Source organism: Mustela nigripes, chromosome 3 (assembly GCF_022355385.1).
Source record: "Mustela nigripes isolate SB6536 chromosome 3, MUSNIG.SB6536, whole genome shotgun sequence".
Classification (NCBI taxonomy): domain Eukaryota; kingdom Metazoa; phylum Chordata; class Mammalia; order Carnivora; family Mustelidae; genus Mustela; species Mustela nigripes.
The window spans coordinates 1,464,224-1,481,412 of record NC_081559.1 but is presented as its reverse complement, the minus strand read 5'-3'; the positions used below and the strand labels follow the sequence as shown (position 1 = coordinate 1,481,412).

Sequence of the window (17,189 nt, the reverse complement as noted above, 5' to 3'; positions counted from 1 at the left end):
CAGTTCTTTCCTAATTTTCTTATATTTAGCTTATGCTTATTTTAATTACTCACCAAAAAATCAATTTGATAAAAAACTTTAATTTTATTTATTTATTTATTTATTTTCACATTTTCAAATGCTCTTCCCCCCAAAACTACAACACTCCCTTAGTTGTGCTTCTGGCCCAAATCCCTAAATTTCATATTCCAGGCTTCAGAATGCCACTACCTGGCCCCTCTGAGACCAAATCAGACTTCTCCTTTTTCACATTCTTCGGCTATGAACAAACTTTCTTGTTATTTCACATAGTGCCACACAAATCCATGCAGAAATAGGAACTAAATGGCAAATGTATCTAACATTCAGAGAATTCCCCATTTATGACTAGGTGCTCTCAGCTGAAGTACTTAAAGATAACACCGTAGGCATTTTTCATCGGCGGATTGTATTAATATTAATACCATTAAGCAAAGCAGAATAAGACAAATAAAATACTTTACAAAAGCTTAGACTTTGTGGCCTCCCTGGTGGGGAGGTAAATCCACAGACTTCACTTACTCTCCTCCTGGTCGCATCTCTGCCAAAGCCCTGGCTCGTTGTAAAGGATATCCTAGGCACCAACGGACAGACAGGGCTACACGGAAAAACCAACTTCACAACTAACATATATAAAGGGAATACAAGTATACATACTCTGTTTTGTCTTTGGATTCATTCATCTGCTTGCTAAGTAGGTTTTCTCTTTAAAACTGGGAATAGTAGATTGCAATGGAAAGAAAAATGTGCTTAGACCAGATTTGATTTCTAGACTGAATTTTGCTACGATCTTGTGTAAGTTTGAGCCTCAATTTATTTTATCAAGAAAGAGATGTAACTGGAAGATTCCTGAAGTCCTTTTCAATACCAAAAGTCTATGAATCCTTAACACATAGAAGGTTTTTTTTTCTTAAGAAAAAGAATGTAGTTCGTAGTGAAATGTTGTAAGGAGTAATTAATATGGAATTTTTAGTTTCTATTCAATAATTTCTAACAGCTGTGATAATTTTTAAGAGAATTCTTATATGTAAAGTAAGTTTACAATGATAATCACCTTCAAAATTGTGTTGATTCGATTTACTGTGGTGACCACTTTACGATACACACAGATATCTAATCATTTTGTCGTATACCTGAAAGTAATATAATGTTGCATAAGTCAATATACTGCAATAAAAAAGAAATAATGAGTAAATAAAAATTTTTAGAAATAACTATTTCAGTCACCTGAGGAAACTTGGGGAGAACCAAGGAAACACAATTGAGCATCTTTTAAAACAAGCATATGCTTTTCAGTAATTAGATTTGTTTTATAAATTCATCTCCAGAATTGAGAAATTAGGCGATGTTGGGTGCTTATTGTCATTTCTCTTTTCTATATATCTTAGTATTTCCTCATGATGAGGGAGCAGGAGGCCGGCTGAGGACAGAGCAGAAGCCGGCGCCCTGCACCCCCTCTGCACCCGCTCCCCTCCCCATGTGTGGCCTTCCTCAGGCGCCCCTGACCGCCATACAACGATAACTAGTTGACTTGCAGGGATCGCCATCCTGCGGGACAGCAGTCTCCCTCGCTCTACAGATGCCCTAGAGACCTAAACAGGGAGGTTGCCTTATCAGTAGCACAGATTTCCAGAGGCAAATCACTCTCGGTTCCTGAAGCCCTCATGTCTCCCTCCCACCGTACACCGGAGGCGGCTCAGGTAGAAGGGAAGGTGAATGACCGCAGGATCCTAACACCGCACCAAGGATCTCCCAACTCTCTTGATGTCAGTGCCTGACCTAAAGACGACACTGATCAGGCCACAAGGGCAAGGCCTCCCCCGCACCTTGCAGGCGGTCCGTCGCATGGGAGAACGCCCTGGGAACCTCCCTTCCCTCCCCTTCCGCCGCCGCGAGGCATAGAACCCGCCGACCCTCACAGCCCGGGGCAGCAGCTCTTCCTGCCCGCGGGCCCTGTCCCCGGGCTCTAATAAACCACCATTTTGCACCAAAGAGGTCTCAAGAAATCTTTCTTGGTCATCGGCTCCGGACCTCAGCCCACCGAACCTCACCTAGGTTCTAGAACTTCATCACTAAGCACATACCAATTACAAAGTCATAATTCAACAAATTTCCCATTAATACTATATTCTTTTTCAGTTTAGCATGAAAGATTTATGGCTTTCCATTCTAAAGAAAACAATGGAAAAATAACATACTACCGCTTTCTATTTTTCTTTTATAGCATGTGTCATAAAGGGACATTTCCAAAGAGTACAAATGCAGAATTATTACCAATATATATGATATAGCATATATCCCTTTTTTAATTGGGAAGAATGATAATTAATGTTCAATTTTTATGCTTAAACTACAATTTTAAAATGTTTGGAATGATTATGTTATACACATATTAGCATTACTAAAAACCAGTTCTAATGTCTAAGAAAACTTTTTAAAAAAGACTATAAAAAATTTTTTTTGAAATGGTCCCTATGCTTGGAGATTAACTAAATCCAGTTTTGAACCAATGAAATGAATCACATGGAATGCAGCAGAGTGCTATGGTTTTTGCTTTTCTGTTCTGCTTTGTTTACATCCCGCCCCCCACCATCCACAACCAGCAAATTGCAAATGCTTGTGTTTGTCACTACTCTAAAGCTGCTCTAGAGAATCTTAGGAATCTGTAATCCTAAATCCTTCCAGATGTATTAGCAATACATCTCGTCAACTATAAGGATGTATCTTTTGCCCAAGTTTAGGTGATTTCCACTGGGTTCCAGTTGAATGTTTTCTTTGCTAATTTCCTTTTGTTCGGACACTATACTAGACATTTATTTCTGGGACCCAAATTTTCTTCTGTTAAAAGTCATAAAGCAGTATTAACATTTCACTGAAGGGTAGTTTATCATATACTCACCAAAACTAATTTGAGAAATCATTAGTAAAATAATTTAGTTACATTAAAACTTTTCTTTAACATGACTCATTAGGCCACATAATGTTGCAATTTTTCTCTCTTCATTAACTTTTTACTTATAAAACTCCATAACAGTTTTATAAGGTTTACATGGACTTACTTATCTTTCCGTATTTGACTTTAAAACCAAGACGATCTTTGGATTAACATCCTGCTCTGGAATGCAATTGTGCAAAACTCAAGGTAACAGGAAAGTCTGACTACGATAGCATTTTTCTTTAACAATCCAAATCTTATCTGGTATATAAACCTACAAGGTCAGCACTGTTGGGTCTCCTGTCCTCACAGGGAAACCCTTTAGTTCCAGGTTGAACTTCTCAAGCTGGCCACTGCAGGAGCACTGGCTGATCTCAGGATTTCTGATGTAAATGCAAAGGATACAACACCTGACATGTACACTAAGAACTTTGTTCTGTTTTTCAGAGAATAATGCAAATGCAACATTATTCTCAAGAGATAATAAGAAGTAGGGCAGCTCCAAAGTTGACAGAACACTGGCTATCGTAAACATATTAATAATAATAACAAGCCTTTGATATACAAGACATTGATTGAAGAGGTTTTTAATATATGAACTCATTTAAGCCTCCTCGCAGTACAATGAAGTAGGTACAATTACTAATTTAAATGAGAAAACTGAAGGATAGAAAAGTCACATAATTGAGATACTAACTAAGAGAGCTGAACTTTGAAGCCAGACACTTTGACTGAGAAGGGGCTGCTCCAACCCTTGAAAAAGGAAGCAGCAACTATGCAGCTGTTCTGATCAAATTCTAGAACCATCCATGGAATTGCTGGGATACAGCCTTGCCACTGTGGGGTACACCTGGGTTCTGACGTCTCTGTACCAATGACCACTGAGCAGGAAGCTCCGGATGGACGTGGTAACGTGTGCAAGGGCAGAATCCTCAAGTGCTACCCACTTACTGCGTATTTCCGATTAGATCTGGTTTTCATGGGGGGGGGGTGTTTTTGTTCCTTGCTGTTTTTTGTTTGTTTTTGGAAGCCAAAAAGAGCTTGGAGGCTATAAATGTTGAGGACGATTATGCTGTGATGCTGAGAAAGGCTGGCAGGAAACCACAGGACTCCCTCAGTCAGCGAGATGCCGAGGGTCACAACTCAGTCAAGCCTTGTCTCGTCGAATGCACCTCCTAGCAACGGGCATGCTTCAACTATGATACCTCTAGATAGATATCTTGAAATACATCATGATCTTTCTTTTTAAACTTGTCCTTGGCATTCATATTTTATCTTTTTGGTCACAATCTAATTAATTTTCTTCTGAAATTCTTTGTTTCCAGGGCCCCTATCTCCCCAAGGGAAGTTGTAAGTTTTTAAGGTCAAGGTCCATGTTCCCCTTTGTTTCTGATTCCCTCACTCTGAAAACCTGGAACGCAGCACACTGACAACCAAGGAACGCCGCCTCTCTTTACTGCAGAACAGTGCGAAGTTGTATGAACGGTCATCTCGCTAGAACCACATGCTTACATACTTTTAAAAAGCCAGGTATTTCATAAGATAAGTACACCAACCTTTTTTGGGATAATAATACATTTTAGAATAAGACACTTATAAGTAAGTGTTTTGGGGGGCACCTGGGTGGCTCTGTAGGTTAAGCCTCTGCCTTCAGCTCAGGTCATGATCTCAGGGTCCTAGGATCAAGCCCCGCATGGGGCTCTCTGCTCAGCGGGGACCTGCTTCCCCTCTCTCTCTCTGCCTACTTGTGATGTCTCTCTCTCTGTCAAATAAATAAGTAAAATCTTAAAAAAAAAAAAAAAATTTGTATGAAATATCCTAATATGCTTCATTTGAAAAACCATCATTTTGCACCCACAGAATAGTAAGTTTGTTAAAGTAAAAGTTTTCTAGTATTTCACCTTTATAGAAAAGATGGTTCAGCAGGCTCATCAAACGCCTGAGGGGAAGGAAAATTCTATGTTCTTCCTTAAGGGTGATGAAAAAAAAAACCTTAAAATTTCCTTTTAATGTTCTGATCACGGCAGAAATAGAAAAGCTAAGACGCAATCCATCCACCATAGGCCCTACCAGCACCACCTTCAAACTCTACCTGGAGGCCCCCGGCCTTTCTCCTCCACTCCTCCTCAGACTCAAGCCACAGTCCCTTTCCGGGCCTGGGTGCCCGCACGGCACTCCTGAGTGAGTCCTCCTGCGTAGTCTCCTTACGGTTAATTCAATCCTGTTAAAAACGTGTCTCAGATCCTATCTCTCTTAAAACTTCTGCAAACTGAAGGGTTTTCAAGTTTTAAGAGTGGTCTACGAGGCCCTAAAAGAACTACAGGACGCCAGGGGTCCCAGCTGCTCTGCTCCACCTGTCTTGGGAACTTCCCAGCATCCCCCCCCGCGTCCTACAGCGTTCCCACCCGCTGGCCCGGACTGCCCGGTCTCGGCTGGGCGGGGACGCCTGACGCCTGCTAGCCATGTCCGGACCGCTGTCCCCTGCTGCCATCACATGCTCACTCCCGCATCTTTCAGGTTTTCTTCAGGCTTCTGCCCTCCTCAGAGATCTTCCCGACACTGTGTGTAATACGGTGGCACCCTCCTTCCCACTTCTCCCGATTCCTAGTATCCTGCTTTCTCTGCACTGCAAATTAGTGCAGCCTGGAATACTGTATTAATAGACACTATGTCAATGTTATATATACAAACATGCGTATTCACCATATAATATATAAACATTAATGCTATATGTCAGTAACAAATAATACAAATCAATATAATAATCCATGTATTAACAAATAAAACCAGCTTTCTTATCAGGTATTTCTGAGAAAGTAGTATTATTTTGTTTATTATATGTAAAGCCCAGGAAGGCAGGATTTTATCTATTTGGCTTACTGATCAATTCCTGTGTTTCTAGATCAGGACCTTGCATATATTAGGGGCTGCATTCCGATGGGTAGCACATGTGTGAAGGAATGAGAGCACAAGTGAACCTACACTTTACTTTGTTTCTCTGTCGTTCCTAACATGCTCACGTGCATATTCAATGCACATGACCATGTTATTCATACAACATGCTAGTCAATAAGACGCGACATTCAATGACGTGTGGCTGAACGTCCATGTGGATCATCTCTTCTAGAATTTAATGGCTCTTTCAAGCAGCTCCCCTACTATTATTTCATGACTTAAATTGGTTAAATCTGGTGAAGTCTTTGTTTAAACGCAGTGGCTTTCATACTCAATGACTATGAACCACAATTTTATGGAACAATTTGACGTTTACCATATGCATTCTACAAACGTCTTTTCTTTTTCTCTTCTATTCCATTTCATCTTTACATACATGCCTCCCGTGACCCAATTTTTCTCATGAAGCATAACCTGCAGTTTGAAAACATCACTATAGAGTACAGGAGAGGCAGATTTCCCAATGAATGAGTATTAAAGCTGTCACTGCTCATTTAAAAAAAAAAAAAAAAAAAGGAATGAACCCTGTACAAAAAAATGCTTCTGAAAGAAAACAATTATTTTATAACCATATAAGATCTGAAATGAGCATACTCTGAAAAATGTGAATTTCTGAAATTGAATTTTACAGAAAATGAAAGAATGTGGAACTAAAGTATGTTCTTAAAGAAATAACATGAGCAGACAACTATTATTTTCAAAGTGAAAACACCTAAATGTACACATTATTACATGCTTCCCCAGGGAGAATTATAGTTCTTGAACATTTCTGGTAAATTTTTCAGGTTAATTTGTAACCAGTGGATCCCAAAAGTGAATGAAGTGGTAGGAATCTCGATAATAGTATGATCTTTCCCTCTTTTAGCCAGGATGAAAATAGCCATTTTTCTTCTGCATATAAACTATTCCTCTGTTGCACCAATTCCTCCCTTGCAGTATTTAGCACATCTTTATTTTCCACTGCGTGTTTACCTGTTACCCTCTATAAACACAGGATCACACACTTGGGCCATTAACGTTAACTCCTTCTCTCCTGACCCAAATCAACTTTCAGATCACTAAACATTTATCTTCCTAAAATCCTTAGTTAGTTCCCTACTCAAACTGCTTCTATGGCCATGCAAAGCCTTTCCAGCTTGTCTCTTTAGCTTTGCCCATCATTAGTACCTGCGATGTCAGTGCTATGCGGCACCGTGGACAGCTTATACTCTGCAGCTATGCAATCAAATTCTAGACCTGTATCCCTGGGGATAAAAATATATGTTTATAAAAATTAAAAATTAAAAGAAAAATTCTAACCCAAGGGGCGCCTGGGTGGCTCAGTGGGTTAAAGCCTCTGCCTTCAGTTCAGGTCATGATCCCAGTTTCCAGGGATCGAGCCCCGCATCGGGCTCTCTGCTCAGTGGGGAGCCTGCTTCCTCCTCTCTCTCTGCCTGCCTCTTTGCCTACTTGTGATCTCTGTCTGTCAAATAAAAAAAAAAAGAAAAAAGAAATCTTTCAAAAAAAAAAAAAAATTCTAACCCAAGTGTTGCCACCAAGTTACTTTATAGATATGATTAACATCTATAATCAGTTGGCTTTATGTAAAAAATAGTACAGGAGGGTTTGATATCAATTTCAAGGTCTTGAGAATGGAACTGCTATGTCCCTAAAGAAGAAATTTTACCTGTGGTCAGCTCCTGCCCAAGAACATCCAACCTGCCCTTCCTGATGGCCTGCTGTATGCTTTTCAGACCTGCCTAGCCAGTGCCAAAATTGTGTAACCTGTTCCTTGAGATAAATGTGTGTGTGTGTGTGTGTGTGTGTGTGTGTACACATCCTCACACCTGTTTCTCTGACGCCACTCTGACTGATTAAATACTTCACCATCGTCAGCACTCGAGGTCCCCGCCCAACTCTCAGCACACTGTTGTGACTCAGACCTTGCGGACTCGACTCATCGTCCTTCAGATATCTCTGCATGAAATGGTCACTTCTCCCTTGTTTTGACCTGGAAATTCGAGCTCACTCCCACTTTCACGAAAGCAGAGTCTCACCATTCTCCGAATCTCCTTAGCTTTCTGTTCAGTGACATCGGAATGACCCAGAACATGATCTGACTTCTACACTGCTCACGTCTGTGTGATATTTCCTTAGGACGGAAGGTCCATGAGCCTGTAAGACACATGTCATACAGCTCTGAAGCTTCACCGATATTCAGTGAAGTTTCCGGAACAGCACCTCACGCTATCAGCAACGCAGCGGGTGACTGGTAAATCGAGTGTTACTCTGCACATGAACAACAGCCAATCTCTGAAGCCCCACAGACCTCAGTTTCCAACTTTGGCTCCGACTTACAGGGTCTGTGACAACAGGCAGGTTACTTAATCTTTCAGCCTTAATTTCTCCTACGTAAAACAAAGTTTTCTCTTATGTAAAGATCAATAATCACTATACTAAGTCCTGGCAAATAATAAGTGAGATCATGTACCTGGTATATATTAGAGCCCACTGAAATGTAACTACTTGTAATTACTTTGGAAATGTTATTATGCATTAATTCATCCAATATAGAGAGTCCATTTTTAACTATTTATTTGATTATAAGTGGAGGGTCTTTTTCATACATTTATTAATCTCTCATCTTTATCTTTCTTGTGTTTTTTTTCTTTACCTTTTTTTTATTACTATTTTTTGTTGTGGATTTTTTAGGTACATTTTACATCCAACATGGGGCTTGAACTCATGACCCTGAGGATCAAGAGTCACACAATGTACAGGCTGAGCCAGTCAGGAACCCCAAGAGTCTATATTCTGTGTTGCTGTTGTTGTGCTAAGGTACATCCAGTGGATACTGGTTTGGTTTACAAGCAGCACGTACTCTAAAGAGATCTAGAAAATTTTCAAAAATAACTACTAATGATGAGTTCAAAGTGTTCTGCAAAAAAAGGAATTCAGAAAAAAAAAAATGTTCTTCACACAGTTGCAACACTACTTGGTGTACCTGACATATTTACCGCTCAGGAGGACGTATCAGAACGGACAAAATCAACTTGCTCCTCCGTAATTTACCAACCCCAGTCTGCGAAGGTGTTTGCGCGCCCTCTCCTTCGTGCAGAATAACTTAGAGCAGCTCTGCAGCTGTGAAGTAGCACAGATGACAATCTCTACTCTTCACCCTAACCCAAAAGTCAGGGACAGTTCTCATGAGAATCTTTCAATCCTTTACATCAGAAGGATTCAATCAGAATCTTTCAATCCAGTTTTTCAAAATGAGACATTTCAGTCATATATAAAAATAAGTAATATGTGGTGGTTTCAGTTAAAAGACACGATTCTGGTATGATACATAATATTATCAAAAACTGAGCATGCACTTTAAAATAATAGTGGTTTTCAAAATTAATTTTGTTCTAAAATGTTTTCATACAATTTCTCAACAGCTAACATGGAGAGTATCTGCGGAAGAGAGAGATGATAGTAACTCAATTTTTCTCATGCAGCTGACTAAACTTTTCACACTAAGTCATGGCAATCAAACCTCATGTCACATTAGAGGGAAAGCCCTAAGCACTGCAGTGATTTCAAGCACATTAGCTTTTTTTTTTTTAAACGTTTTATTTTTTTATTAACATATAATGTATTATTAGCCCCAGGGGTACAGGTCTGTGAATCGCCAGGTTTACACACTTCGCAGCACTCACCATAGCACATACCTTCCCCAGTGTCCATAACCCCACCACCCTTCCCCCAACCCCCTCCCCCCAGCAACCCTCAGTTTGTTTTGTGAGATTAAGAGTCTCTGATGGTTTGTCTCCCTCCCAATCCCATCTTGTTTCATTGATTCTTCTCCTAACCCCCCACGTTGCCTCTCAGCTTCCTCATATCAGGGAGATCGTATGGTAGTTGTCTTTCTCCGATTGACTTATTTCGTCAAGCACGTTAGCTTTACACTGAAAATGTTTTAGAGTATTTCTTTGCTACAAAGTCAGCAAGAAAAAGCGGAGGTGCCACACTCTACCCATCGCACTGCTGAGCAACGATCTGGATGAATCTCCAGATGACCTTATAAACGCTTCTTCCTACTGATTCAGACTCAGACCAGCACTGAAAGAGGTTCTCTATCAAGGAGCACTGACTTTCTGTTCAATATATGTTTTTTAACATTTTTTCTCAAATCATTCCTTATACCTCATCTCATTATATACAGTATACCCAGTACAGAGTTTGCTAATTCATAAGCCCTTAAGTTTTCTTTATAAGAATAATTTTTATCATTTTCTCTTTTTCCCATCCTGTGTCTAAAGGTCAGTTACTTAAGTCTGGCGCACCTGCACGCTCCCCAACACAACTTTCTCTCCTGTGTCTTCCAAGTGTATTCCAATCTATTTCAGATTTCGTGCTCCCTAATTACACAGTAACACCTTTCTTTAAAGACCTTTTCTTTATGGAACATGGATGGCTTTCTTCCATTTACTAAAATGAAGAAAACTAAACACAAGAGTCAAAAAATGTGCTTTTTTCTGTTTTCCTAATAGCTTAAGTTTTGTCTCTTTTTTTGAATGAAAATCGCATTCATTAAAATTGTAGCTCATTTCTCTCCTGATCAGGTTAGTTTTTACATTCGTCTATGCAATGCAACATTAAAATGCTTTCAAAGGAAGCTTATCTGTTGGTGGTTTTATTTCCTACAGGCCATGATATTGCAAATAATTTTAAAGATAGCTAAATTATTTGAAGAGAATACATGCATGACAGACTGCAATTATAAAGAATACTCTTTATAATTAAATAAAATAATTGCTTATTTGGAGTGACAGGGGAAAAAAAGAATTACTTATTTGGTGGAAAAAATCACTCCTCATACTATATATTACAAACTTTCTTATGCAAACTTTTTTTAAGGCACCATCTACTGGGAAATGCCAATACATAAACAATCTTTCTTAGATCAATCATGAATTTAATAAGAATAACATAACAAAATAAGTTAAATAAATATCATATAAGCCATTTTACCTTTGCATTATAGGGAATGTAATGTTTTGATAAAGCTTCAGGAGTATGCATCCATGTTTTGTCTGCAATGAAGAATACACAAGGTCAAATTAAATTACATGTTCTGAGGGGGTCATATTTATTCATTAGCATAAGGAGTCTGAAAGGGGTGGGAGCATTTCTAAATCGTGATTCTCTTACTAAACTGAGAAAGACTAACTAGTCAGATAGGAGAACAGTGTAGCTATAAAGTGCTTAGAAGATTCTTTCCTTGATATAAAAGTCACTAGCTTTTCCTTTAAAAAGTATTCAAATAATGAAGTGATACTAAGTTTCTAAAGAATATTAAAAAATAACAACTCAGTGGAAGACAACGGTACCGATTACATGATTACGTGACGTCTTTCTTCTTTCCGTTTATACTCTTGTGATTTATAGGGTTTTTTAAATTCTCTAATCAATAAATCTTAAATCTTTATAATTTTCTTAGATTTGTGTAAGAGAATATTAAAAATAAATGTGACTAAAAGGATAGAAGATACTGAAAATAATTTGAACTGTATATTATTGCTAGAAATAGAAAAATATTTTTCATTCAACTTTGAATTTTATTTATATAGTGTACACATCTTCCAAAACATTTTGTGGACTGTGTAAGTGGGGGGAAAAGCAAAAAACATTAAACAAATAAAATTAGACCATTTTTTGGAAAGTGCATTTGTCTGTAGTAAACTTTTGAAATCTTTAAAAACGACTGTCTCCTTTAGCAGAGTTTTGTGAATATTTTACTCCTCATGGAATTTAAAAATTTAAAATCAATACTATGAACAGAATACAATCAAAGACATATTTTACCATGAAAAGGAGCTAGTAAGTAAGTACTGAACAGAAACAGATTACTAACAAAGTATTTTCAACATTCAATTCAGAACATTTGAAAATGTTAACAGAAACCAGTTTGATATCATTAATATGTTCTCAGACCGGGGGAATAGGAAGACAAAAAGAAAAAGTCCTATGTCTGGAAGGTCAATTATTTTATACCACTTGAAAATAACACACTATATTTATTTTAAACACATTTATCGGGTACAATGCAATATTCATACGAATTTCTAGAACAGAACATATGGGACTGATAAAAATCCCAAGCTAATGGTGAATTTTAGGGCTATTTCTGACTACTAAAGTGAATATGTGATGGTTGTACTTGTGTGCTGTACTCTGAGAGGCGACACATTCTGAGCTTCAAAAAGCCATATTGACATATTGCTGTTGCCATTAATGTGTGAATTTTTTACTTCCTATAAGGATTTTAAATTTAATTACAGTTTTTTCTTTATGACTGCTCCTGAATAGTGATATGATTAATTCAAGAAAAATCTGTACTTAGATTTAAGATACAGTCTTGCCCTTGTATATTAAAAGAAATAAATCACAATGCTATACACCAGAACAATAAAAATATCAAAACAAAGACCTACCTTTAGGAAACCTAAAAAAAAAAAAAATCCAATTTCTATTTTTAACCCCTTAACTCAATTCTTCCCATGTCTCCTTTTCCAAGATACACAGCGCTGTTCAGAAGGACATAAAGTTTAAGTCTGAGTACACGGTTCACTCCAACCCTGAGGAAGAGGGATAACTGCTTTCTCCTGCAGCCAGTACTCTGGAAAGCTGATGACACGACAAGTGACAGTCTTGCATTAAGGTGACCTAGAGAGCAGGCAGTTCTATCCAGCGGGTACTGACGACAGATTAATCCCAGTATGAAATGACCAGTGGGTAAGCTGTAATCACTACAATGACAAGAACTCGGTGTCCACGTGATTGCTCACTGACAGTCTGGAGGACGTACCTCCAGCACAGGCCATACACTTATAAAACCCGAAAGATCTCTAAAACACATCCTTACTGTCCTCCTGGTGTATACTCTGGCAAAAGAAAAAACGGACAGAATAAAACTCTTTATATTAACTCCTATAGATGTGCTGACTTTGAAGAGTGAGTATAGATGATGGTCTCCGGTCATGACCTATGCCCACGAACGCCATCAGATATACAGACATGGTACAGACACAGGAACACAGACATGTGGAACGTGTCCCCTTCCTTGAAATTGAACTGTAATGACTAACTCAAGAGTAAATGGCCATATAAAGGGAAATGCCAACATGTCAAAATATTTGGCAAGTGTCAAACCACGCTGACTGTAACCAATCCAAGTGTTCAGATGCATGTAGATTAAGCGCTCATCAAGGATGATGCAGACCCAGCGCCTGGAGGGGCTCAGTGGGTTAATCCTCTGCCTTTGGCTCAGGTCATGATCTCAGGGTCCTGGGATCGAGCCCCGCATCGGGCTCTCTGCTCAACAGGGAGCCTGCTTCCTCCTCTCTCTCTCTGCCTGCCTCTCTGCCTACTTGTGATCTCTGTCTGTCAAATAAATAAATAAAATCTTAAAAAGAAAAAAAAGAATAATGCAGAAATTTCATTATTATTGTATCACCAGAGCTTAGCACACAGGAAGCACCTTCTCTGAATATATCAAATTTAAACCTAAATGTTGGGTGAATAGATGCATAATGAATGGGTTATAAAAAGGGAAATAATATTTAAATATTGAATCTTAAGCGCTATGCACTGTGATTGTATCTACTCATGAATAGGTCAACTGGTAAGTTACAGTGTAATTAGTTGAATTATTTAATCACATTTACTCATGTTCAAATTTTATGCTTTTTTACTAAATTATTCAGTTTTGATGTAATGAATAGAATATAGGATTTTAAGAATTCAAAAGAGAAGGCTAACATAAGAAAAGGAGCCATACACTGGGTATTCTATAAGACTGATGACTCACTGAACTCTCCCTCTGAAACTGATAATAGACTATATGTTAATTAATTGAATTTATATTAAAAAATTAAAAAGTAATCCAAAAAAAGAAAAGGAGCTACAGAACAAACACATTCATTAAAATTTACTTGATGACTATGAAATTAGACTAATTTTTACAGATCTCTTCAAAATAGTCCAAATAATGCAATTCTAATACTCTCAGTCTTTTTTAGACTCTGTACAGCATTAGAGCATTTGTAAAGAAGATCAGTGAAGTCACTAGCTAATTAAATCAAAGAATACCAGACCAAATACGAATAGAAGGGTTGCTAAAAAGAAAACTATATAGATATGTTTGAGTTTAAGAGAACAATGTCTTTGCCTTCAGCTTCTGAGGTCCAGGATGGTTTAGTAAACGTGCACGTGATGACCACATGAGCTGGACACTTTTGAAAGAAAAGATAAGCTTCTACTGACTGAAGACCATCTTCTCTGTTTAGAGTAGAATATACAATACTTGCTGATAGCAGCTACCAGAAACACGACTGAATTGTATGTTCTCTAGGGGTACAATTACAGCTCCCAATTGCCAAACTATATGGGCATCTCTCACAAAATTCCATTTTTCTATTTCAAATTGAAATTCAATCGAATAGTGGTACTGGTTGAAGCCAGCAGCAGGGGCTCTGAGAGTTCTCCCGTTCCCGACCTCACTAAACGAGAGCCGTAACTGACTGGCGGGTAGAACTTCCAGGATCAAGTTCTAACTTGAAATCAGAGTAAAATGTTGATCAATCCTCTAATACTCTAATCTTCATAAGGATATTTAATCATTAGACTCGGGGGTGGGGAATCACAAGAAATTTTTAAAGACAGTGGAGCAAAGCAGGAAAAGAACAAGTGCTTCCATGTCCTGCCTCTGTAAATCACTCCGGCCTTCCCCGCAGCTGGCCTCCCCCTGCCATCAAGTCACACAGACACACAGTGGCCGGTTACTTGGGATTTCTCAATGAAATACTCCCGCATCGTCTTTAGCTAACGAGAAATTAGAAAATGGGAGTTTCAACTTTAAAACCTTGGGAAAAAGGAACTGTAAGCAAATAAAAAATGAGTCTGGAAGTGTTTTTTTAAAAATAAGATAATGGGGCGCCTGGGTGGCTTAGTCAGTTATGCAACCGGCTGTTGATATCAGCTCAGGTCACGATCTCAAGGTCACCAGACTGAGCCCCGCGCTGGGCTCTGCGTTTAGCGTGGGGTCTGCTTGTCCCTCTCTCTGCTCCTTTGCTCTCTCTCTCAAATAAATAAATAAATACTATCTTTAAAAAAATAAAAAATAAAATATATGATTAAAGTGATGAGTTGTGATGTAAGAGTTTTATTACTTCATTAAAAATACTTCTATGTCTCATAGGATTATTTCTAGATTCTTTTCCTACCAGTAGAAGAAATTTAAAAAGAACTTTATATTACTTTCAGAATGTGTTTTAAATCGGAATCAAACTACAAATGACAACAAATGTTATTTTTGCCCTCCCCTTATTCAGAAAAATAAGTAAAATAATAAATGCCTAGTTTCTCAGGGTGGAAAACGCCAGAAAGCTCACATTACCTAAATCCCTTCTGAATACATCACTCCTCTGTATCACAGCCAAACGCTGAGGACTCCGCACTTCCATAGCAAAAAAAGTTTGTGCTTCAAGTAATTCCATTATGTTTGCACAACTTTGTTGGAATTTTTTCCTGCATTAAATCAACGACCTTGAAATTTACACCTATTTGACTTTTATTAAACTTAGTCCCATGACCACATGACATCCTCCAAACACTGAAAGACCACACCAAAGGTTCTCGGGTTCTCAGCCAGCTTCCTGCTCCAGGTTCAAAGTCTTGACATCAACACCCCCCCACTCCGCCCCCCACTCCTCCCCCACCCGCCTCGCTCATCGGGTGTGTTACAATGTGTCGATCAATCCTTTAAAGTGAGAACACACCCTGCTGACCTCCATGGACTAGAAGAGAACAACCTAGTTTGTGGTTCTGGGCTATTCATTTCATATAGTAGAAAATTAACTAGAACCTTTGATAACCACACAGTTCAGACTTAATTCTTCGGCCATTTTTTACCCACATGGCACTTAAGGTGTGCCTTCCAAATAATGAAAGTTTATAAATAAGAATGAAAGTGTTAGATTTTCTGGATCCACGTTCATCAATTTACAGTATCTTATTAAGTTTATGGTGCGGAAAATAAGCTAACTGGTCATTTCTCCCCCACCTATCTGTTAATTCCACCATATCAGTTTATCTCTTCTTGCTTACGATCACTTATAAAATTGAGTGGCATTGTTTAATTATCCTCTCCCACTTCAGTGACAGTGTATTAAACAGGACAGATCCCTGTGTACGTCACTGAACAACTTCTTACAGAAAGATAAGAACAGGGCACCTGGGTGGTTCAGGCAGTTAAGCATCTGCCTTCAGCTCCAGCTCCAGTCATAATCCAGAGGTCCTGGGATCGAGTCCCACATCCAGCTCCCTGCTCATTGGGGAGCCTGCTCTTTCCTCTGCCTCTACACCTCCCCCAGCTCACTCTCTCTCAAATAAATAAAATATTTCCAAAAAAAAGCAAAAAAAGACAGACAAGGAAACATTATTTTAACTTCACTGAGCTACATAAAACTATCAAACATTTCAATCGTTCCTATGAGTATATCATGAAATATTTGTCAGATGCCATGTTTTACTGCCCCTTAAAAAAATAACATTTAACTAGCTGTTTCTTTCATTCCTATGCTGATAATTATGATATATTACATTTATATTTATTTTACATCAAAATCCTAAAGTTATTTTGGCCTTGTTGCTATCAGCCTACTTATCATCAACCCTCACGTATTATGCAGTAAACAGGGAAGCATATGCACACATACAAACGTGATTTTAAATCATGGGACCCTCAGACACGCCCACAAGTCGAGTTTTGTATGACTACACAATCCAGGAGGACTAGTTTCAGATCACTTTATTTTTTGCAGTTTCGCACCACAGAATAAAATTGCCAGGCAACATGCCGTTATAAATGGATGCTGAATTAAATGTACTAAACAACTCCACTCTCATTAGGGTGATAACCAAAGCTTAATCAGCAATGTGTGCACATTCGTGTTGCTCTGGTCTAACATCATTCCTGAACCATGTGGTTTGATAATAGGAAAAACTGAGTCCTTAGCATCTCTGTCCGATTTTCACAGTGATATTGAGTTGACCCCCAGGCCCTTTAAATGGGCACCACTTACCTTTCTTCCTGCTGAAAGCACGGTTCATGATGATCAGCCAAACAGATGTTCAGTTCAATCACACTTTATAGCCTATAAAAATGACAAAATAGTAAAGCCTAAATAAAGATATGTTGACCAACCTCTTTTGCACATTGCATTGCATAAAATGCAGATGCATTTTCATCACA

At 38.5% G+C, this 17,189-nt stretch overlaps 1 protein-coding gene across 13 annotated transcripts in view; it reads right to left on the bottom strand.

Moving 5' to 3' along the window:
- GULP1 (GULP PTB domain containing engulfment adaptor 1) overlaps positions 1-17,189 on the bottom strand; it is a 240,868-nt gene that overhangs the window by 73,863 nt on the left and 149,816 nt on the right. For all 13 annotated transcript variants that reach the window (XM_059393010.1, XM_059393021.1, XM_059393023.1 and 10 more), the window contains 2 exons: positions 17,020-17,091; positions 10,907-10,968 (listed from right to left, as the gene is read on the bottom strand). In XM_059393010.1, coding sequence (XP_059248993.1) covers positions 10,907-10,968; positions 17,020-17,047 — 90 coding nt within the window. In that variant the 5' untranslated portion in view covers positions 17,048-17,091. The remainder of the gene's footprint in view (positions 1-10,906; positions 10,969-17,019; positions 17,092-17,189) is intronic.